At 34.7% G+C, this 23546-nt stretch overlaps 3 protein-coding genes across 8 annotated transcripts; 1 reads left to right on the top strand and 2 right to left on the bottom strand.

The window, feature by feature from the left end:
- Positions 1–2475: 2475 nt before the first annotated feature.
- On the bottom strand, positions 2476–4734 carry LOC108100842. Of its 5 annotated transcripts, none has more exons than XM_017204918.1 (5): positions 4565–4734; positions 4385–4506; positions 4188–4280; positions 3980–4111; positions 2476–2596 (listed from the first exon to the last, which is right to left on the bottom strand). In XM_017204918.1, exons 1-5 carry the CDS (start codon positions 4680–4682, stop codon positions 2579–2581), a joined length of 483 nt encoding a protein of 160 aa, XP_017060407.1. In that variant the 5' UTR covers positions 4683–4734; the 3' UTR covers positions 2476–2578. The 5 variants fall into 5 exon arrangements, with proteins under 5 accessions (XP_017060407.1, XP_017060405.1, XP_017060408.1 ...); XM_017204916.1 differs by having other exon boundaries at positions 3985–4111; XM_017204917.1 differs by lacking the exon at positions 2476–2596 and adding an exon at positions 3827–3929 and having other exon boundaries at positions 3985–4111.
- Positions 4735–5269: 535 nt separating this feature from the next.
- Positions 5270–16088, top strand: LOC108100899 (alpha-tocopherol transfer protein-like). 2 transcript variants are annotated; one of them, XM_017205010.2, is made up of 8 exons: positions 5270–5560; positions 14054–14327; positions 14390–14481; positions 14891–15044; positions 15107–15232; positions 15297–15475; positions 15541–15691; positions 15754–16088. In XM_017205010.2, the coding sequence occupies exons 2-8, from the start codon at positions 14141–14143 to the stop codon at positions 15798–15800; spliced, it is 936 nt and encodes a 311-aa protein (XP_017060499.1). In that variant the 5' UTR covers positions 5270–5560; positions 14054–14140; the 3' UTR covers positions 15801–16088. The 2 variants fall into 2 exon arrangements, with proteins under 2 accessions (XP_017060499.1, XP_017060498.1); XM_017205009.2 differs by lacking the exon at positions 5270–5560 and adding an exon at positions 11086–11206.
- A 134-nt stretch (positions 16089–16222) lies between these two features.
- Positions 16223–23274, bottom strand: LOC108100902 (protein peste). The gene is made up of 5 exons (XM_017205015.2): positions 23044–23274; positions 19060–19240; positions 18586–18891; positions 17504–18023; positions 16223–17224 (listed from the first exon to the last, which is right to left on the bottom strand). The coding sequence occupies exons 2-5, from the start codon at positions 19198–19200 to the stop codon at positions 16500–16502; spliced, it is 1692 nt and encodes a 563-aa protein (XP_017060504.1). The 5' UTR covers positions 19201–19240; positions 23044–23274; the 3' UTR covers positions 16223–16499.
- Between the last annotated feature and the right edge of the window lie 272 nt (positions 23275–23546).

Raw genomic sequence — 23546 nt, 5'->3', positions numbered from 1 at the left:
TTTCAGATTGTTCTTTTTCTTAAAATTTTCTTTAATAGTATATGGTTTTTAAAATACTTAAATACTTTTATATTTTAATTAGATGGAATATTTAAGTAAGTCAGAGGGTAAACAATTTTATAGGTTTACTTAATTCCTTTATTTTAAATTACAGATTACTCTCAAGAACACTGTATCTTCAACTGAGAACTACTGTTTTATACAACTGCCTTAAAGTGTAGTCATAGGGCAAAGTCTGCACTCTTGATACGATTTGTTGTCGAAGCCTCAACGTAGTCGTCAACCCGCTAGTTTTTTTGCTGTTGTTTCTTTGTTTTCGATTTTGCTTAAGTATTTCACTTATTGTTGTTATTGTTTATACTTTTTTGTTACTAAGTTGTTTAGCTTATAAATTCATTTATTCTGCTTGTTATTGATAATGCCATTGGTGCTGCATCAGCTGCTTTATCGAGCTTCTGTTTTGTAATTGTTGTTGATCATTGAATGCGTTTAAAAGATTGGAGTGTGCAGGTTCAATTTGAGTTTTATTTACCCCAAAAAAACATTCAAAGGATTAATTTCAAAAATTTATCCCGAGTGCTTAAAGACAGAGGCATAGAAAACATAGAAAATACGTTTAAATGTTTTATAAAATTTAAAAATACTTAGAAAAAAAACTTTGGCAAATATTTGTTAATCTTTTAGTCTTTGTAATAAATCTTTTTTATTAAGGTACAATTTGCAGAAGAATGGTTTAAATAATCACTTAATGTATAAATTCGGCTTAAATATTTATTACGGCTATAAACAGGCCTGCGAATTTTGTAAATGTTTCAAATCTACTAGAATTATTATGAAATTATTATAAAGTGAACACCTACATGTGTAGTGGATATGTATAGCATTAGCTATCTTATCGAAAAAAGTATAGAAAACATGTGCTAAAGAAATTTTAGCCGGTTAATGCCAATACCAATGGCTAAATACACATGAAGCCTCTTTAAAACTAATCGCAACTGCCTTTAATACTTCATGTTTAGATTTCATTGCTTCCGTTGATAAGATGAAAATCCCCAGCTGAGAAACATTTTTTTTTTATATTTACCATATCGTCAGCGATAAGACGATTTGTTTTTAAAAATGCAAAAATGCAGAACTGAACTTAACCGTCATTATTTAACATGAACTTTAAACATCTAGAGAAAATCATGTACTTTGAAATATGAGTAACTGTAAAATAATATATTTAATTACTTGAGGAACACCTGCACAAAGAGCAGAATTAATAGAGCATACGATTGAACGATGTCTTCCAAAATCCAACCCGTACCGAATGGTACGAAGGTTACCCCTGTGTCCAACTGATTTCCCCAGCTCGACTTTGATACTCCAGTAATCGCTGACGTCGGAAGTACTAAGAGCTACAATATGCAGCTAAAGTCCATAAATATGTGTCATCTGTAAGCCAATACTAAAGTATTTCAGTAAATATTGGCCTGGAAAAACCATGAATGAATAATCCCTAAGCTGTTTTCGGTAATGAGGAAAAAGTACTAAAAAAGTAGCACATGTCTTGGTTTTTTTGCGATTCATGAATTCCCGAAAACTTTATGTGTGGACTATAGACAAGGCTGAGAGAACTATCATAGATTATACTTTTATAGCTGTCAGGTGAGGTCAGTTACAGTCAAAACTGATTCTTTTTAGGTATATAATTTGAGGAGGCTTTTATGGCTATTTAAATTTGTACACTTTGTTAAAAGCTTATACATAACTTAAGGGTTTTTATGTTTTGTTAGAAACTAAGTACTAAAAAACTATTAAGCTATTGAAACAGAGTTTTAACTTTTGCTAATGAATGTCGATAACATGTTTGAAATAATTTTGTTTATAATTTAAAAGTTTAAAATGTTGTTAACCTTTCATATACTTTTAATAAGATACCTAATTATTTTGCGTACACATTGCGTATACGTAATTGGTAACTAAATATTTTTACGTAAAAGTAATTATCTTGTAAATTTAAAATTAAACAGTAACTAAATTATATAATTTTTGTATATTGTTGCCCACTTTATGTAACAACATTAAGTAATTAATCAACAAGTTATTTGAGTTATTATCTTTATTGCAGTCCTCGTTTTTTCCCACATACTTCCATAATTTAGATAACTCATATGTCGAAAAGTGTTTAATTTATCAGCTCCACGACCAAGAAATGATAACGAACTCAATGTTTAGGTTAAAAAGAAAACTGCAAGCATTGCCAAATGGAGAAGGTTGGCCAAGAACAAATGCGATGAACTTCACCCGGTGGCCTTCAAAATTGGCTAAAGAAAGTCGAGTATTCCAGTTTGGAGTGCTGCTATCAGCAAAATGTAAAGCACACAAAAGCGGTGGTAAAAATAATTGGAATTACTGAAGCGTGATTAAAGTGCGCCCCCCAGTGGTTCTGCCTTGGTTAATTGATAGATTAACACGATTTGATATAGGCCGATTAAAACAGGTTTATTGTTTCTTTATCAACAATACAAAGCTAACAACGACGAGCTTTTTAAAGTTTCTAAGGGGTTGAGTTCTTTGGTTTTAAAGTTGAGCTTTAAGTGACCAGCCAGTGCTGTAAAAAATTTAAAACATGTTTACTAATTTTTAAACATAGGATTACAAATATTATGAAAAAGAAAAGGCAAATGTAAATTAATTTAAACTTAATTGATTATGATCAGACAAAATCAATAATATACCTAAAGTATAGATTGAAATTCCATTGAAAATTAAATATACATAGTTCATAAGCTGAAAAGTTATATTTATTTGTTTAACAAACGATTACAATATTCATTATACTTTTCTATATCCATAGTATCGTAAGCTCTGTTTATATCAAAGCAATATTTTTGTAAAAATTCCCAGGAAGACTGTGCACGTTTTGGATATCGAATGTTTAAAACAATGAATGTTTTAAAACAAATTTCTATTGCTTCTTTCAATGATTTCATTTTCTGAACCTTGTTATTAAAGTAGAAATACACTGATTTTACATTATCTGAGTTGCCCTCAAGTATCACAAAAGGCCGTCGACAGTTCCTGTCACCATAATTATTCCAAATAAGCACATTAATCTCAAGCACATAGTTATTAAGGGGCACAACTAGTGTGACGGCCTAAAAAAATGGTGATGTTTGGGAATTTTTATAAAAAAAACTACTTGATCAATTCTTTTCAAATTTTCAGAATATATTTATACATGTTTTAAGAATGTATAGTGAAATTTTTAAAGAAAAAAGTTAAATATTTTTTAAGTTATAGTCGATCTCCAACGGCGCTAAAAAAAAAGTGCCTCAACTGCTGCAGTGATTCCGGCCCTCTCCGTGGACGAAATCAAAAAATGAAAAATTCTCGTGAAACTAGATAATATTTTTCATACCATGAACTACGATAAAAAAAAAATATCAAACAATGACAAAATGGCAGCGTTTTAAAAAAAAATATCGAATTTTAACCAAAATTTCGGTCGTTTTTGGCCTGCCAAAATTCGATTTTTGATCGGATCAAAAAACCGATAGTTCATGGTACGTAGAACTATATAAAGAACATGTAAAAAAAAATTTGGTAGTGATCGGATCATTAGTTTTTGAGTTATCACTGCAGCAAATTCGGAAAATGCTGTTTCGAGAAAAACGCGTTTAAAGATAAAATGATCGCTTGCACTGCTATGAGAGCGGCTGCTCTTAAAATTGCTATAACTCAAAAACTATTTGAGATATCGATTTTAAATTTTAATATGTTATTTTTAAAGGTGTAATCCACCGAAATATGAAAAAAAAAATTTTTTGATTTTTTTAAAACTTCACACTAGTTGTGCCCCTTAAGATCGTGCAAAATGGGTATAAAGTCATAGAGCCCAGGACTTGTTACATCATTTAGAAAAAAAGAAATCACCCCGAGTTCTAAATTTTAAAAGATAAATATTATTTGAGATGTAAATATTTTATACAACCTTACCAATATCCCATGCATTTTTCTTGATAAATGTTGGCCAATTTCTTTGAAAATAACAGTTAAAAGCTTCCCAGTCTTCTTTTGGAATGGATGTTTTATTCGGATGCAATATATCAAATTCTTGTATAATCTAAATTAAAAAGAACATTATAAGAACATCAAAAATAACCATAGCATAATAAAATTTTTAATATTTTCGAACTTACGGAATTCAAATTTAGTGTAAATGAATTTAAAAATGGCAGATTTGGTTGAATATTGACTTGTTCAAATGGTTTATGAATACCCTCAGCACTTTTCTGTAAATTTTGTATTTATTCGTTATAGTATGTTTTTAATATTAAAGATAAATAACTAAAACTTGTTAACAGATTAAAAATGAAAGAAGGCCGAGATATCTTACCAGATAATTTTGCCATTGCGTCAATTTGTGTCTTAACTCTGCTCTGTAACCGATATTTGAAATAGCTTGGTTGATATCCACATCAGAAATGTACTTCAATGATCTGTAGGTTATGCCATGATCTTAAAAAAATTGAAAACTTGAAAGATGCCGACTAAAAATGGAAACACTTAAACTTACCTTTTAGTTCATTAAATATATTGAACAAATCGAAACGTCTTAAAAGAATTTTCAGTAAATTTTCATCCTCAGTCTGTGCTTTTACGTCGAAGGTACTTTTTTCTTCTTCCGTAGACATTTTAAGTTTTATAAAATAATAAATCTCTATCACTTTTGTCGTCCTCACTCAGTCACTTTCCACGTCGAACTACCGATTTGTATTTCACTTTTTCAAATTAAAGCTAATACAATTTGGTATAATAAACGAGTAGTGATAAGACGGCAATGATAACAAAACTTTAATAGCTAGAGATAGGTAGATTAATAATAAGTTTATACTAATAAAATACATGAGCTTTTTAAATATTTCGATTTTCCAAGAGAACCTAATAGTTCTGTTTATAGCAACATATTACCTTAAAATTAACTTTAAAGACTAACTAAGTAAATAAAGATTAAAGATATACAAATAAGTTTTGCCTTTATTATAAAATTCCTTAGCTTTTTGTAGAACAATTGTGGGTTTCCTTCTTAAGGAGCTTAAAGCTTTTAACTTGAAATGTGTTTCGGGGGTTTTGAACAAAGCTCTTGGTAGTGCTGGAAAATACCTACAGAGAGAGCTTTAATTCTGCTCTCCAAATTGTTTAACGTTTGCTCTGCTGTTTTATTTTGTCAAGCTTGAGTTGGCCAGTTAATTAATAACAAGAGCCCGAGAGCGGTTTTAAAACTCAGAGTTGTTTTGGCCGCGTTGCCATTTGGACGTTCGCGCATTTCTGCTAAACTTCCGCTTCGAATCGCACCAGCATTTTCGCGTCCTGTCCGAAAAATCAAAAAAATCGAAACACCCCCCACTCCAACTACCCGACCCCTTCCGCTGCCTTTTTTGGCCAATTGCAAAAGTTTGTCTAGAGTGAAACGTGAAATCTCTTAGTTTACCTTTGCCAAAAAACCAAAAAAAACAAAATAATAAATATCTCTGTGCTGTTCGAGGCGTATAATTTTGTGTGTACTTTTGCGGTAAGTTGCGCTAACATTATGCTTCATAGAAAGCACATTTTGGGCATTGTTTTTTGGTAGATTTGATTTTTATTTTTGCCTTTGGGCAATGCGCATGCGCGGCTACGTTGACACACTTTCTGACTCCACCTGACTTACCCGCCTGCCTGCCTGCCAGACTGCCTGCCACAAGAAACTTACGACTCTCTCGCTTTTGGCCATAAAAACAATTACCACTTTGCCCGCTGACGTTGCCTGCATTTCGTCAGCGCGTGCGCTTCGATTTCGAGTACCCCAAAACCCCATACCCCCAATCCCCATGAATATCCCCCCGAGTATTACCATTCATAATCTCGGTGGCTCACACTAGTTTGCCACTTTGATCTTCGGTAGCCGATAATATCTCTGCTGTTAAATAAAGTGGAAGTTGCCTAAGGCAGATGAGCGGGCGGCTGGTGCATTACACCATTTGAGTGTGTGAAAATGTACGGTGTCAAGTTATTTTATGAGGTGTTATGTTGTGGCAAGTCGAGTGCTTTTGAATGAGCCAAAATAATGGCACAAAATTGTTAGTGTCTCATTTTGTGTAAGGCATTTGGTTACAGCTTAAATGTAAGACGGAGTTTCTGTGTGGTAATCCGAAACAATTTTAATTGTGTGAAGTTGGTGTAAAGGTACAACTTAATGAAGCGCGTTAAATAGTTTGGAACGGTTTAATTACTGCTACATTTGCAATTTGCATCAATGAAATTTAAAAAGCCTTTTCAAATCAGAAAATCTGATTATCAGACCATTTCCAAAGAATTAGTTTAAGCTGTAAACAAGTTGGCATTTTAATTTGGACAAGCCCTTTTCATTACTGTTTATAATTGGTTTAGTTCCAGTTTTACGGAGGTTTCCAGGTTTCCAGCTTACGGATTTTTAAGTCCGTATATGTTGTTGTTAAAAAAAATTAAAAAAAAGCGCTAAAAGAGATAAAAAAATTAAAAAGAATATCGTAGGATTTGTCTTTTATTACTGATTATTAATTAGTTCATTCTTAATTGCGCGAAGCACCTTTAATTAAAGGTTAGGACATTTATTGATTTTCACTTTTTTGGGCTTTTGATAATTGGTAATTATTTAATTATATTTAATTATTATTTGCAGCGAAGCACTTATGATTAACAGTTAGTTCATTTATTGATTTTCACTTTTTTTTTAGCCTTTTGATAGTTATTATTTATTAGTTAATTCTTAGTTGCAGCGAAGCACTTATAATTAAAGGTTAGGAAATTTATTGATTTTCACTTTCTTAGGCTTTTGATAATTATTTTAACTATTTAATTATTATTTGCAGCCTAGTACTTATTATTAAGTGTTGAGCCAATTAATTATTTTCACTTTTTTGAAGATATATTATTATACTCGCATGGTTTAACAAGATTAAATCGCCAACACAGTGATGGCTTCCGAAAATTGGTCCTTTCCCTCTTTTTGAGTTTCTACTGTCACCTTCATAATGCATGCAAATGTAACACAATTGAAATGCAAATGGACGCATCATACTGCCGCTCCACTCGCACCCATCATTTGTGGACTTCTTCTGTCCCCTTTCCACTAGCATTAATTTTTGTTGATTCACGGGATCGATGGTCGCAGTTCATAAATATTTCAGGCGCCAATCGGCCGATCCACTGGGCAATGAAAGCATTTGCTCTAATGACACCGAAACCATGCTTGCTTTACCCCAATTTAACTTACTGATTATGTGTGTGATATTTATGTAGCTTATTTCTGCCTATTTATCCAATATATACTTTGCATTATTCTATATCCATATACTTTAGGCGACCTTGTGGTCGCCGTTCAGCGAACATCGGGGCACGAATAGTCACCAAAAAAATAAGTGAACTCGAAACCAGTTAAACATCTTTCGGCCAATCGTCTGTGTGGGCATGAAATTTACTCAAATTGTTAACATTTTGTCAAGTGAAGGATACAAGATACAAGAGACTTGCGAAAATATACAAAGAGCCGTTATTGAATCTGAAAATTTACATATGTATAGTATAACTGAATACAGAAGTCGGCTTCGTACTTGGAACTGAAGGCGAATTTTTATAGCCGCAACTCGTACGATCGGAGAGTCGGTTGATTTTGGCATTGTGAAAGAAATCGAAACCGGCTATTCCTGCTCCTCAGAATGATACCACTTGGCTATTTATTTATCTTTTGACGAGCCGGTTCAGTGGGTGAGCCAAGAAATTCAGGTGCTGGCTTGCAATGCTAAAAATGCAATGCAATCTGTTTGTTGTTGCCCTAGATCATGGTTTCCAATAAATAATATTATGCAATAGTTAGTAGCATACTTAAAACTTTAATATCTAATCACTTTAATTTACTATTCAAATGAATTGAAGTGTTTTTTACTCGCTCGAAAAGCCAAAGGTGCAATGCAATCAATTTAATGTTTTCCAAAAAAATAAAATCAGGAAACAATTACAAGCATACCTTAAATGTTAATATATAATCATTTTGATTTAATAGCAAAAATTAAGTTTATGTTTTTTGTAATATATGCAATAGTTATTCACTAAAACCATTATTAACAATAATTAAATGCAAACACGAATTGCATTTCGAATACCATTACTAGCCTCACTTAAATTCAGTGGCGGATCCACGGGGGGGTTTTCGGGTCCGGACCCCCCCATGGGATCATATACTTTCAAATTTTATGCTTTTATTGGGCATGTTGGTGCAGTTGAAACACAAAGTTATTAATAAAAATTCGTAATTTTTTGAATGTTTTACACAAATTTTAATTTATTTTCGAATAATAAATCAAGAAAAAATATTATATATGATCCACAAACGGTTCTAGTCACTCTTAAATTTCCGAGGTTTTTCAAAAAACTTTCTGAGAATTTCGTCTTCAGTCAAAGTTATGCGATGATGAATGTTCAAAGATGCAAGACCATTGAGACGCTCTTGACCCATCGTGTTTCTCAGATAATCTTTCATTCTCCTCAAAGTCGAAAATGATCGTTCTGGAGTTGCTGTGGTAACGGGTACCACCGCCAAAACCCGTTGGGACAGTTTTAGATCAACCAAAACATATATTTCTAGCAATAGGCTTTGGGTCATATTCTTGGTTGAATCTAAATCGATTCCATTTAGCCAAGTTATTGGCACTTTTCACCAAACTTTCTTTGTAATTTGTTAAATATATATTAACATTCATGATACCGGCAATAAAAACTTAGTTCCCGGCCCCGGATGCAGCCATATAAGCCCAAACCATGACATGGTCACCGCCGTGCCAATGCATTGCTTTTAACTTTTTAGTTTCCATCTTCGTATTGGAACATCTCCTCACTTAGCGTCTTCCAACCAACCCAAAATAATTAAAAATTGATTCGTCTGCTTAAATTTCGTCGTTCCAGAAATAAATCGGCCGAATTTCTAACACCATGGCGAACTTGACCCAAGGCATCATATTTGTATACTTTTGAATATATTTTTTCATGCAACTTGATCATTAAAGTTATGGTGGTGCAATATGTTCCGAACTGTATTTGGGTGAAATTTATTGACAATTTCGATCTCAATCTGCGCAGCAATTTTTGAAACCGATAGCTTGAGGTGTTCCTTAGTTTTCCGGACAAAACAGCGCTTCTCGAGATCGTTGAATATTTGGTTTGGTGCAACCCGGCTCTTTTTTTGTAGCCCTTTCTTGATCTAGAACTGTCCCAATGGGATTAATACGCCAACACAGTCTCCAGACTAAAATTTTATTGAACAATTGTTGAAAATTTTGGACTTGGAGATTCGAAAAAGTGGATTTTCCAACGAAAATGACCTGAAGATTTCTTTACTGCAGAAGTGGGCTAAAATACCCGTTAAAACAACTAGAAAAATGTTGAAATCTTTATGAAATTAATTTAAAGCCCTTAACAAACGGATAGGAGCTAAAAAAAAGTTTAAAAATTAAGAAATAGTTAAGTTATTGAACATTAAAGTGCTTGCACGAAATAAGCTTCGACGTCAGAAGTGCCTCGTTTTTTTATTATTATATGAAAAGTTGTTTTGTTTTTGTAGATTAGTAAATTTTTCTTTGTCATAATAGTTAATAAAGAGTTTCTTTAAATAACTGCGTTAAAATTCCCCCCCCTTAAAAAATTTTGGACCCCCCTTATCAAAATCCTGGATCCGCCACTGCTTAAATTATTACCATAAAGACTTTATTGTGAACTTTTTTATAAAAACTACTCAATATTAAATTATATTCAAGAAAAAAATTAACCCAAGAACCACAATTTCCATATGCCTGTCTGTAACTAGAAAAAAATGGTTCTTATAAGATCAAAAGTCACTTATCAACTTGAACAGGAAATTCTGGATTTACTTGAGCTTTAGCTAAATTGAGCCCAATTAACATATCATTTTTTAATCACTTTCATTGATTGGATTATAATCGTCTAATTGCATCTGTTTATATCGTTTTCAACAAAAAAACTGAGAATCGCCCAGTTCGCCAAGTAGATTGATATGCAAGGCACGAGATATGCATTAGACTTTTGATCAGAATTGGCATTGTACTAAATACACGGTATACATAAACTGGATTGACCCATTTACAAATCAGGGGCGAGACAAAGCTAATATTAAAACAGGCAGCAATCATTAAATTAGATTTATCATTTATTTTATAGCTTAATTTTCCCCTTTCAACGAACTCTTTATTAAAGAAAAGAGTTTGATTGATTAATCTTGTGTCTGTCTAGTCTACATACACTTAATCAATTTACTGTAGTATAGTTGTTTGTATATACATACAATATAATTACCTAGATTATATCTTGCAATATTTTTGTGTCGAAAATTTAACTATGTTTATGGCTAGACGAAAAAACCCACGTAAAAAAAATTAAAAAGATTTAAAAGATAATACAATACATGTTATTATAAATGTTTCCACTTTCATATTATATTAAAACAATTTACCTAACTCGTTGATTCTGTCACGAAACTAAAAGAGATCTTAGATAAATTCCCAAGGGTATTTGAGCTTCGGGCTTCTATTTTTATCTCTTTTTGGATAAAGCTCAACAATTGCTTAGTCATGTGTGGCGGGAAAACAGTCGCTGCAAATGTATAAAGAGAAAAGACTATAATTTGCATTTAATAGCTAGCTAGTTGATGTTTTTGATCATTTTTCATACGACTTGTTTATTAATGCATATCATGTTGGCTATGAGAGTTGAGTGCATTTTTTTTACATTAAAGGCGCTTTGTTTAGTGTTTTTTTTTTTTGTACTTAACTGAACGGCAGTTAAGTTGGAATTGATTAGACAGCAATTTGTTTTTGGGATTATTTCTGTTGTGTGCTAATCTATATACAATAATCGCTCGTTTATATGAGTGGACATAACCCGATTAGACTTTCAAGCTGAATTTGAATGTTTCATTGTTCTGTTTCCTTGTGTTTGGCGATACCATTTATCAGCTTACTTAACCGACCGACTACTGGCATTATATTTAACTTCGCTTCGTTTCTTGGGGCAACAATATCCGCCGGCAAGTGAAACGCCTCAGTTCAATTTCATCGGGGCTAGTGAAAGGCCACAAAGTTCAACAAGATAGAGTGAAAAAGTCCATTGTGGTATAAAATTATTGAGGAAGGTAAAGTTGGAGACCACAATTCCAGCCATTAAAAAGGTATCTCTCGGTGCAAGCATGTAATTATTTGCTTGCATCAGACTTTGATCAACAGTTGTAAGTTTTTCTCCATTGAAACACCAGATTCTGCCCAATTGCACATCCGGGAGGTTGGGTTCGTAGTACATTGTTTCGGGTCATAAAAAATAAACAAGGTTCACAATTGAAGCTTGCTCAAAACGGGTTGGGTAGTAGTTGACTTCATGATTTTAATTAAAACGGGAGATTGCAAAATTCCTTTTCGTTAAAGGGAAAAATCCCATTTTAGTACTTCAGTGAGTCTGTGATAAATTTTAATTAACAGAAAGCCATCAACTAAAAAGAAATATATATATTTTGTGCAATTTATTTATATAAAGGGAAATGTTAAACTTAAGTTTATAGATACTGCGGGTAATATTTTGTTCAATTTAAAATCTATAAGCTTCAATAAAGCGCAGGATCCACTTTTACTAGCAACACGACCTTCATAAAGAAAATATTTTATCTGGCAAAACATGTTTTACAGCTCAGAACACAAAAGCTGAAACGAAACCTTTAAAATTTTCCCTTAACAATTATTTTCAAGGATGCTTTTAAAAGTCTTGTCTGAACTGGTTTATTTCAGGATCCGTTTAAGGTTTAATTTTATTAATGGATTTCCTGATTTAAATTTCTGAGCATATGCAATATTTTATACATATTCGTTTTTTCCTTTATAACAAGGATCACATTCAGAATAAATAAATACACTTTTTAAGGCTGATTCAAAAGCTCCGAGTTCATTTAAATCGAAAAACTTCAATTATCTCACACCCTGCTTAACCTAAATAAAAAATGTAGAAACGATAAAACCGGATTCAAAAATGCTGAATCACTATGAGTCGTTGCATCACGGAATTACCCAAAGAGAATAAATTTTAAACGAAGTTTCCCTAAATAGAATAAGGCGAAAACAGAAACAGAATAATATTAAGTCGTTGATCAAAGATCAGTTTGCAAAAATTAGCACCCATTCGCTATTTTTTAGGTGAGGTGACAATTGCTAAACAGAACTTTGCATTCACTAAGTTTATTATTTATTTTGACTCTGATAAACAAATTAACTTAAATGGAGTTGAGATTTAGGTAAATTGCACAAGTTGGTGAGGTATTTTTATGACGCATTATAACACGATATTAACCCTTTTTTTAGAGCAATTTACTTGACATTTTGCGTGCGGTTAATTGGCAATTACACTTCTCACGAAACTTTTGGCATGGAAATGTCTTGAAATTAAGATCACGCTTAGCTGACTTATTTTATTATTTCGCATGTCACACCCAAATTTTCTGTCACTCATTTTCCGTCACTCATTTTCCAGATTTAATCGGGTTTTACAACACCCGAAGAAAAGATTGACCAACAAATTAGTATGCGCATAACTTTATGGTTTGTTGAACTCCACGCCAAAGACCAAGCCAAACACAAAAGGCCCAAAGTAAATAAAGGCATAATTTACACAAGATTCATTGACGAAATTTCTGGAAACCAACGAAAATCATAAGGCAACGACTCGCTGCCAGAATGACAAACACCTATTGCGAGTCCAAGTTTTTCGAGTTTTCGGCTTCAATCGAACGTATTAAACAATCTCTGCTCTTGGCCTTGACTTTTACCTTCATTCGCGTTGACCGCACAAAAAAAGTCAATATCAAAAAAACTCACTTATTGCTTCGAATCATAAGAGCAGCAGTAAATCAGATTTAATAGCCAACGCCGATTTGCACTACTATGCGACTCACTCGACCGGGTTCTTTAACGAATTAACCAACAGCGAGTTCGACTTTTTTGTGCCATTGTCAAGTCCTTCATGACAGGGCATAGATCACCGCCGGCTCACAAGTGCTACGTCATCGAGACAGATATTTTTTCGATTCTGTTTTGCTAGCCAAGGTGTTGCCAAGTCGTCTGCGAGCCAAACCGGCGGGACACGTACTAGTTGGCTTAGACAAAAACAACAACTGAAAATAATGGGGAGGGAGATAGTATTCTTTAACATACTAAAGATCGAAGACCCTAAAAAGATGTAAAATTTAGTTTTGTTTGGAATTCTCTAATAAATCCTAAAAAAAAATCGTACTATTTATTTGATTATTTCTTACAGTTCTTAAAACATGAAAAAGGTCATTAAAATTTTGTAGAGTGGCTATCTTTATATTTATCCTGTAATTGTATTTTGTTCAGTCAATCTGCAAGTCCTAAGTAATTATACTTCATAATAATCATTCTAGGATGTTATGCTTATGATAATATGTTTTCATAAATATTTTAAAACTTTAACATAAACATACATATTTAAATTCCGTTAAGGTTTGACTAGCTTTATTAAATTTGATAAATTATCCGAGAAGTGCAGCAAACGCCCTGACCGAATTTCTACAACCTTTGCGGTTAGGGTATCCACCGATTTTGGCCATCAGACGCACGTTTTGCGACCAGTTTTGGGCGCTATTGTCTGTCGGTGTACATTTTTCGATATCTATAGTATATGTTCACTCGTTTGACCGGCGGCCTCTTCTTTCGTTGTGGCGATTTTTCGGCTACTTTTGCTAATGAAGATCAGCTTTGAGTCATACATAAACATTTGAGGCGTATATATTTAGCAGTTTCCATTGGAGCGAGGCATTGAACTGTTGCCGCTTTTGCTTTTGCTTTTGATTTGGATTCCGCTTTTGGCTTTGGCCAAGCTGCGGAAGTAACCCAGTTGTGCCAATCGCTTTGAGGAAACGGTTGCCAAACCACTCAAAATGTTTGAGCCGAGACTAAAACAATTTCATTCTCGTTCGCAGTTCGAACCGGTGAACAACCAGCGGCAGATCACGGATCCAAAGACTCAAAGACCCACAACTGAGATCACATCACATCACATCGACAGAATGGGAAAGGCGGAGTGCATTAGCTACGATGAGCACCAGTTGCCCTACATCGATTTGGGAACCGCTCGGATTCGAATGGAGAAGGATCCCGCTCCGGAATGGGCTTTGAAAAAAGCTCAGGACGAACTGAGGGAGTTGCCCGGCATCAAGGAGGAGGCCATCAAGCAGCTCAGGGAACTGATTCAAAGTGAGTTCGCTTTAATTTAAAGTTATTTATGCCAGTTCTAAATTGTTTCATAACTTTAACAGATGAAAAGTTTCTGAACCTGCCGCTGGATGATGAGTACATGATGATGTTCCTGCGTCCAACACATTACTATCCGGATAGTGCTTTGAAAAGGGTAAGTGCTCTTATAAATATAGCTCAATCATAAACTAAACGTAAACTTCTGTGAAAATGATAAAGAATATGTTTTTTATTGTGAAATTTTACGATGAAATATTTTTCTATTACTCGTTAAAGTTTATCTCCTTAATTTGCATGTTTTAATCGATTAACTAAAGTGTAATATTTTCAGATAATATTTTTAATAATATTTTAAGAGTTGAAATAAAATTGATGAAAATGTTTTAGAATTACAAGTGACTACGATTACAGTTTTTATTACTGTTTAAACTACAAATCTTCGTTAAAATGGCTCGTAAACTTTTTTATTGCCAATTTGAAACTTTGTATACATAGACATATTTGCTTTGAGAATTTTTACTCATTTCTTTTCCTAATTGTAATCTTTTCTCTTACATTTTTAGCTCAAGAACTTTTACCATATGAAACTGAAATACGGAGCTGCTTGTGAGAACATTATTCCCAGCAAGTTGCGAAATGTTTTCGAGGCAAATATTCTAAATTTGCTGCCCCAAAGGGATCAGCATGGTCGTCGTCTTTTAGTGTTGGAAGCAGGCAGTAAGTTTGACTTAATTAATTTAATTTGAACTGGCTTTAATCTGATTATTAATTTGTTCCAGAAAAATGGAAACCTTCGCAAGTGCCCTTGGTGGATTTGTTCCGTGGCATTCAACTGACAGTTTTGGGTTCAATGGTCGAGCCCTATTCACAAATTTGTGGAGCAGTTGTTATCATCGATATGGAGGGTAATTAATACTAGAGATTAAATGCGATTGTACGAAGGTTTTAATTGATTTTTAAATTTTATAGGTCTGCCACTTAGCCACATTACGCAATTTACACCATCGTTTGCCGCCATGTTGCTGGATTATATTCAAGAATGCATCTGCATGCGTTTAAAAGCCGTTCACATTGTGAATAATTCATATATATTCAATATGCTATTCGCCATATTCAAGCCATTCATTCGCGAAAAGCTGCGCAAGAGGGTGAGTTCTTGGCATAAAAATATTGAAGTTCCAATATTTATTTACTAACAAATTATATTTTCTAGATCTTCTTCCATGGCAAGGACTACAAGTCCCTGATCTCTCACATTGAGGCCAGTGCCTTGCCACCGAAATACGGTGGATCTGCCACTTGGGAATTGCCACCCGGCAAACTCCTGGGAGAATTCTTTGAGTGCTATTCCAAAGATTATGAACGTAAGATATGATAAACTTCTTACCATAATTCAAGCAGCTAATTAATTTCTATTTTTTTCTAGTGGCTGACAGCTATGGATATACTGAGGGCTACAAAATGAAGAAGTAAAAGTACAAGAAATCCCCAGATCCTCAATTACCCTTTTGATTTGTATTTTAGTCACATAAGTTGGGTCATTTGTGATATTGCAAATATTGTCGTACGTTAAGTCTTAGTACCTTTGCCCTTAAAATTTAAGGCTCAGAAAAATATACACATTTATTGGAAAGATCATGATTGAAGCAATAATTTTGTTTAGCGACTTGTAAGCATTAAACCTGAAACCATATATACTAAATATTTTGTACAATTGTTATTCAAGTAATAAAGATGAATATATGTTGTAAAAACTTCAAACATTCGTATTTTCTAATGAATATATATTATTTATTGAATATAAAATTCAAAAATGCAAAATCTATAAATAAACCTTTTGGTAAAAATGTTCTGTAAAAATCTGAAACCTTAATTTTTAATAAAAATGCTGTTTCTAAATTTTATAAAAATTTTATTTGACACACACACTTTCGGTCTCGAAAACGTTCAAATACAAAAGTATCTAAAAACTAGGGAATGTAAAAAGAGTATTCGTTAGATACGCGAAGATCGCCAAACGGTTCGACCTCGGTGGCTATCTAATCTTTGGCATAGGCACGGGAATGGTTAAAACTTTTAGTTGGGTATTTTAGAGTGTCACTAAACTACGAGCTACGACTAAAGCACTAGGACGGCTTAACTATCTAGATGGCGAGGAAGTGATGCGCTCGTTTAATCCTGTTTATTGTCGCTGATGGCTGTGGATGCGGTGGCCACACTCTCCCCCGTCTGCGATTTAATGATCGTTGGCTTTCGGACTTTTTCGAGGAGCGGAGAACTGTCCGGAGATCCTTTGACACTCTTCTCGCAGACCAAAGTGGAGGCCTTCGACTTGAGTTCCTCGGCACTGGAGAATTGCGAGCGACTCTTGTACTGACCATTGGTTTTCGTTTGGGTCTTCAGATCGTATCTACGATTTCGACACGAAGATACCAAGTTCTGAACCGGACCCCAGCACAGGAGTATTATTCCGATCGCCAGGCAAACTCCGGCGAAGATGTGTCCGGAAAGCAGAACAATCGGAAGCACCTTCAGTTGATCCGCCATTTCCGGAGTGATTCTTACTTTTTGCTCAAACCAAATGAGTGGAAAGAACACCTTGGGTATTCCAGTGTAGAGCTGGATGCCTTGGATGGGCTCCACCAGCATGTTGACCTGGAATCGGGCGGCCACTTCTAGGGGAATTCCAGTACTGGGTTCCACAACCATATAGAACTCGTGATCCGCCTGATTGGGGCTTAAGCCCTCCACCTGATTCACAAAGTAACTATCGCCGTTGAAGAAGTGCGGATAGGACATAAAGACCGGAGATCCAAAGCGGCAGGAGCTGATGTTCATCACTCCGGAAGGAACACATTCACCGCCACAAAAACAAAGGTTTTCGGGGTACAGGGTGCCTGAAAAAATAATATATATTACTATTTGTTATTAACCAATTTCTAAAAAGTTTAAGTTGTTAGAAATAGTGTTTTAAGAATTGTAATTATATTTATCTTAACCTTTGTATTGAAAGTTAGATTGTAAAACAAGCTTTGCTTAGACGAATGAAGTTATGGTAAGCCACAAAAATCTTTCTTCAGAGTAGTAAAAATTGTAATATGGTAAATAGTTTCATTTTAACACTAATTTACCGGGTAATCCATTTAACTTTATTTCCGACCGACGTCACCACTTACCATTATCCACAGAACGAGGTCCACCAGAAAACTTATATCCCTTAAGACCTTCGATATCCACAGTTTCCACGTAATCCAAAGGAACCGTTCTGCACATATCAGGTGTAAATAGACCAACACTATCGCCAGGCTTGAGATGTTGGGGCTGGAATTCCCCGGCAGATCCATTCGTCATTCCGCAATAGGAATCGAAAAATCCAGTGTTTTCCTGGTAGTTCCACGAGTGCATTTGTCCCAATTTGGACAGGTGATCGGCTCCCGTGAAGACATTAAATACTCCAGTGAGATCGGCGCTTCCATTGCGCGTATAAAACCATCCGAATTTGTCAAAAGGCACCTTCACCTCATCTCCAAAAATGGGCATTGCTCGGGCCACGTCTATCATGGCATCACTGTATCCGGTAAAAAGGAGTTCATCGATGGATTTGGTGACTGTCATTTCGGCTCCATACATCGTTAGACCCACGTCCACAATGGTGCGCTTAACTGAGGGCCAATGTTTCGCAGTGGCAGCTGCCGACTGAAACATACAAATATGATGAATAGAAATTATTATTATCTTAGGTAAAATGCGCTTTAAAATATTTATTGAAACAATCTAATTGTTTGTTGCTTAGTCTGCCTTTTATCGTTATTTTTATGCATACTTAGCCTAAGCATATTCTTTAAAAATGAGAAACTCAGTTTAATTAAGACTATTACTATTTAATTCGTGAGGTTTTGATGAAAAGAAAGTAAGAAGCATATAGAACTAAACAATTTCAGTGTTTGAGTGGACGTTTTATTAACAGAAATCTCTGCTTATTACTGTTGATATCGATTTTATGAAAATGAAAATTGGATTACAAATTCTTAAATGTTTTAAAACTTTAGCAACATTTCATTTACATTTTCATTGTGCAATATATTAATGTTTATAATGATCTGACTTCGCTTTAAATAGAAAATACAGTTAGCTTGTCCATTAACTATAATGTAAATTTTTTTACTATTAAATTTTTATTTTAATCTATCTCTCAACTAACATACAGGGAATGGGATACGTAACTATGAATGGAAGGCTGAATTATTTATATACCCACCAGAGCCACGGCATTCAGGGTGTTGATTTCATCGTCCAGACTGCCGTTGCTGCCTTCCGCATCGAAGTAGAACAAACTGCGGCGGCGATAGCTCACGGAGGCATTTTCCGGATGCCAGTTGAGGTCCACTTTATCGGGTCGCTCGGTGAAGCGGTAGGGACCCACCTGCTCCATAATGGGCTTCGTGGAGAGGTTGCCGAAGTCCTCGGGATTCGTCCAGTTGAACAGATAGATGTCCAAACTAAGATCCATTGGAGGACTCTTCCAGTTGTCGTAGACACGTGTGTCGGGGGCCAAAGCCATTTCCTGGCGAAGAAGCAACCAATTAGAATTAATTGAAAATCTCAACGAGTTTTCCTCGATCTCTGACCGATGCCAATTGAGAGGCGGTTGTTTTCCTTTGGCTCTCAATTGGCTTTAGCCGCTAATCGAATGCAGCTGGCCGGTCTGACACATGTCACCAGCTGGGATTACCTTCTGCATGATCCAATCGAACAGGTCCACCCAGAACATTCCGCACAATATGCCAAATAGTCCCAGGCAGAAGCCGAAAACGCCGATAATTAACTTGCGATTGCTTTTCTGGCCCCACATCGCGCTACTTTGTGTTGGCATGGCTCACGCTGGGCGACTCTCTGTGTGGATATCTAATGGCCTGTAATGATATGCAAGTATATAGTACAAAAAAGCAAATATACAAATGGGCAGAGTAATATATAAAATAGCAAGAAATAATACCCAAATCAAATGTTTGCCAACATAAGTGCGCTGCACTTTAAAAGGGTTTAAGTTCATAAGATGTCTTTAAATTTTCATTGTTAATCCAAAAGTTGACTCCCTTTCGTTAGATCAAAAATTTTTTATATTGTTTAATAGATATAAATAAAAAACGGAATAAAATATAACCATTTTGAATGTTTCGATTTTTATTTTTAATTCGAACAATAGATTAATCGTTATACCTATTTTCCATAAATACTTGTTGCCTACTTTTAGGCAAGAAAGTGTTTATACAAATTAATGGTTAATTTAATTTTACACGTCTTATTTACCACTCAATTAAAACACATATGTGTATGTAAATATTGCGAACAAAGAAGGGCCCAACAAAGAATCGAATATGAAGAGAATGCAAAAAGCGCAGCGAATTATTGAGTGACGAATTCCCATACTGTCTATTTTTATCAATATAATTGAATCAATTTAAGCAAAGCGTGACTTTCAATTGCTGTTTACACTCATGTAGAGTATAGTATATAACTATATACAGTAGCGTATTCGAATCCCATATCAGTGGTGATAATTACAAAGCTTCCCCTGACACTTACGATGATGTGTTTTAATTAGTAATGATAGTTCTACATGTGCAATAATTATAAATTTAAATTACAAGCAACACGAACACAAGTTCAAAAGATGATCAGATGTTATAAGATAAGTAGTTAATGTGACATTTTTTAGATCTAATAAAATCGTAATGCTTAAAAACGTAACAACCTATTAAATTTCCCTTTCGCATTAGATAAGTAGTGGTTGCCAGGGTTGGCAAACTTCCCCAGCAATGGGTTCCACTGTAGTCCGATAAGCGGACTCTGAACTTCTAGGTGAACAGACCCATGAGGAAGCCGCAGATAATTGAGGAAATTGAACTGCACTGCACTTATCGCTTATCGAGAACCCATCCCCTGACAATTATTCGACCAATCTGTCCAGAGTTCCCACCACCATATATCAATTCAGCATAAATATTGCATATATGTATGTGGGCATGTACATATGGGTCTGGACCGCTTCTCGGCGATATATCGTCATAATTGAGTCTATCAATTGACCCCGCTGTGAGCTATGGTTGGGTCTTTGACACTTTCCGTTATTGCACATGAATACGAACACGAATCTATATATATACCCGCAAATATGCTTATTCGGGAGCGTGTCAGATGAGTTCTGGTGTCTGGTAAATTGATATGATTATGTCTTTTGAATGATGTATGGCTGTCGTGCATTTGTCGGCGCCTTTTTATTGTCTTCACAATTATTCCGGAGTGAGTTTTAATTGGAATGGACATTGGACAGGTGCATCACACAGAGTTCATCCCGCACTTTAAACTTAATTCAATTAGCTTAAGAACAATCCCAAACGTAATGGAGATTTATTATGGAAATCCTAATGTCTTTAACCTAAATATTTTGAATAAAGAATGTATTAATTCGATTGTTAAGTGTGTCACTCAAGCAAAACGAGAATTTCTGTGTGCACACAATTCATCAAAATTTGTTTCTTGAATCCTGAAACCTTAACTTTGAATAATTGATTTTAATAGGGTTAAAACTTTGCTGCTGGCCGAGATATTTCATTTATTATCAAATTAAGCGTGTCTTTTTGAGTGGCTGTTGATCTCTCTCTTATTAACATTTTTATGAATGCCCGGCCGCTTTATTCATTTCCTATGCAAATGCCCAAAGAACACTGAACTCTGAAATAAAATCGAGTTCTATATGTCAATGCATTGTAAAACATTGAAAGAAGTAATTGCACTTTTAAACTTTACAAGTTTTCTAAGTTTAGCTACCTAAAAAGTGAAAAGAAAAGAAAGTTTTGAAGAGCATATTGTTTAAATAGGTGAAAACACGTAAGTAGTTTAAGTGCACTTGTTATGAAGCGGAAATCCTAAGGGTTAACCTGACACTTTAAATTCAGCATTTTATTGAGGGCCAAGTCAACACGTTCTTAAATTTTCCTATTGTTTATCCGCCCCTTTTGACCACAAAGTCTGTCATTGAGACAAAACCACATGTCAGAGATTCGACGCAGTTCGTAAAAAGAAACCGCTTTTAGTATATCGTCATTTATTTATTTACTTAGCAGTCGCTCTGGCTAGTTTTTCGATAAAGGGCTATCGCCATGTAATTAAATTTTTGCAACCTTCAAGTACGGAAATACTCGGGAGGATTATAGACCACGCCAAAAACTATAAATAAAGATTTTGTTTTGGGAATACTGCAAAGTGTCACCAATGGGCTTCAGAAGTTATAAATAGGTTTGGTATTTTAAAAGGCAAACACAACTCAATTAGCGAATTTGTTTTAATGAGTCAAAGAAACTTTTAAGTTTTGCTGTGTTATAAAATTGTTGTTCCATACCGACTCACTAAAAAGTTATTCTAAGACCCTTGGAATTTTACATCAATTAAAATAAAATTAGTGCTTAATGGACGAAAGAGCTTGTAAAAACAATGTAAAACTTCAAAGTAAATACCTTTGCAATTATCGCCTAACAAATTCAGATTCCACAAACTTGAACTTTATTTAAACGGGTCGTATGCGTAATTTGCTAGGGAACAGCTGTTTTCATTGAGGATTCACAAATCTACTGTGTACATTGTTTATTAAATTAGCAAGTATGCAGAAAATGAATAGGCAACTTCTTTAGTTGTGAATTGCTTTGCATACAACTCATCAAAAAATACATTTTAATTACACTTTAATAATTGTAATAAATTCCAAAGCCATTCAAGCCTTTCAACGCACGCAAACAAACTTGTGTGAAACAATTCGGAGTTCTTATCAACAAGTTTTTGAAAAGATATTAAGTCTTTTTCAATAAGTCTTTTATACTGATTCATTTTAAAACATCTATAGTCTCTCAGGAATTTACTTTCTGACTGATTTGATTATTGCTATAGTTTCTGTTAGTTTAAATTTCTGGTTTACTGGTACTTTTACTTTTATAAAATATGTTATTAAGAACAAAAATATTTCTATGAAGTATTTTCTCTTTTGTCAGTGCAAATATGTGTATAAATACATTTTTTCATGGCACATATGTATTTATTAATTAAAAGCGTAAAATATTTATTCTTATTATTGATATTACGTATACGACCCATGGACCACTTCTAGTTATTTGATTATGCTTAAAGCATTATGCAATAACATGACATGACGGTGAGAAGAAATTAAAGTTCATTGATATGGATTGTTTTGAAAAAGATAAAATCAAGGCGTCTTAATTTGGCCACCGGTACGTATGCTTAATATTTCTTTAAGCAGCTGTTTCCACTGAGGATTGTAAACTGACTTATTTTCGATATTAAGCAAATAATCAACAGGTTGTCTGGGAGCCGAAGCTGGAATCCCTTTGTTTTGCATTCCGGCACTCTTATTTCCCCAAACAGAAAGGCCACACAAAGCCAATATAAACACAATAAGAATGTATAATATAGGTTGACACTGTACATATATATGGATTTATGTCTGGCGACGGTTTTTCGCTCTTGTCGAGTTGATTTCATTTAATGGTCTGTAATCTTAATAAGTCCGCCGCCGATTAAACCAAATCAAAACTAACAGTGTTAACCGGGCAGAAAATACGAAGAAATTACGTGATATTCCCAGCCCTTCCAAAATTCCTTTGTTTTCTTTCTTTCTTTTTTTTTTTGTTTTGAAGGCACTCACTTGACTTCTATTTGTTAAATAGAAACAAATCACGGTATTCGTTTTCAGCGTTTTTTCTGCGGATATCCTTGGGAGGAAATTGAAATTCGATAAGGATGTGGACACAACGCTTGAGCACGTGGAGGATTAGTTTGCACACAGAGGCCGGAAAAAGTGGACGCGGGTCTCGAGGAAATTCCGTTGAGTGGTACCGCTGTGCCCGGCGGCTTGGCTGCGACTGTGCGGCGGACTCTCGTCGAACGGACCGCGAGCGGAGCGGTCGTCGTTTGTTCCTACTCTGCGGCTGCGGCTGCGGCCGATGAATGTCAGTCAAGTGCGGCACATGGAAATGAAAATTTGCTTGAGAAGAGCTCTGGCTTTTTGTATGTGTTTGAGTGTGTGTGCGTGTGTGTATGCGAGTGGGTGTTTGGGTTAATTTGCGCTTTAGGCTTTCCATAGTTTTGCCATTGAATTTTGAATTAAATCATATGTAATCTGAAACGCGAGTATGGCTGTTAAACTGT

The sequence above is a fragment of the Drosophila ficusphila genome, unplaced genomic scaffold (assembly GCF_018152265.1).
Source record: "Drosophila ficusphila isolate 14025-0441.05 unplaced genomic scaffold, ASM1815226v1 contig_855, whole genome shotgun sequence".
Lineage (NCBI taxonomy): Eukaryota > Metazoa > Arthropoda > Insecta > Diptera > Drosophilidae > Drosophila > Drosophila ficusphila.
Note: the sequence above shows the minus strand (reverse complement) of the source record. Positions and strands in the feature narration are given on the sequence as shown.

What these genes read in the sequence shown, in the direction of transcription:
- LOC108100902 (XM_017205015.2), bottom strand. Translation starts at nt 19,200, where the DNA reads ATGCCAACACAAAGTAGCGCGATGTGGGGCCAGAAAAGCAATCGCAAG. An exon ending in TCGATTGGATCATGCAGAAG is followed by an intron (nt 18,892 to 19,059) that starts GTAATCCCAGCT and finishes CTTCTTCGCCAG; the next exon opens with GAAATGGCTTTGGCCCCCGA. An exon ending in ACCTCGTTCTGTGGATAATG is followed by an intron (nt 17,225 to 17,503) that starts GTAAGTGGTGAC and finishes TTATTTTTTCAG; the next exon opens with GCACCCTGTACCCCGAAAAC.
- LOC108100899 (XM_017205010.2), top strand. Translation starts at nt 14,141, where the DNA reads ATGGGAAAGGCGGAGTGCATTAGCTACGATGAGCACCAGTTGCCCTAC. An exon ending in GCTCAGGGAACTGATTCAAA is followed by an intron (nt 14,328 to 14,389) that starts GTGAGTTCGCTT and finishes TAACTTTAACAG; the next exon opens with ATGAAAAGTTTCTGAACCTG. An exon ending in CTATTCCAAAGATTATGAAC is followed by an intron (nt 15,692 to 15,753) that starts GTAAGATATGAT and finishes ATTTTTTTCTAG; the next exon opens with TGGCTGACAGCTATGGATAT.
- LOC108100842 (XM_017204916.1), bottom strand. Translation starts at nt 4,682, where the DNA reads ATGTCTACGGAAGAAGAAAAAAGTACCTTCGACGTAAAAGCACAGACT. An exon ending in TATATTTAATGAACTAAAAG is followed by an intron (nt 4,507 to 4,564) that starts GTAAGTTTAAGT and finishes AATTTTTTTAAG; the next exon opens with ATCATGGCATAACCTACAGA. An exon ending in CGCAATGGCAAAATTATCTG is followed by an intron (nt 4,281 to 4,384) that starts GTAAGATATCTC and finishes CAAAATTTACAG; the next exon opens with AAAAGTGCTGAGGGTATTCA.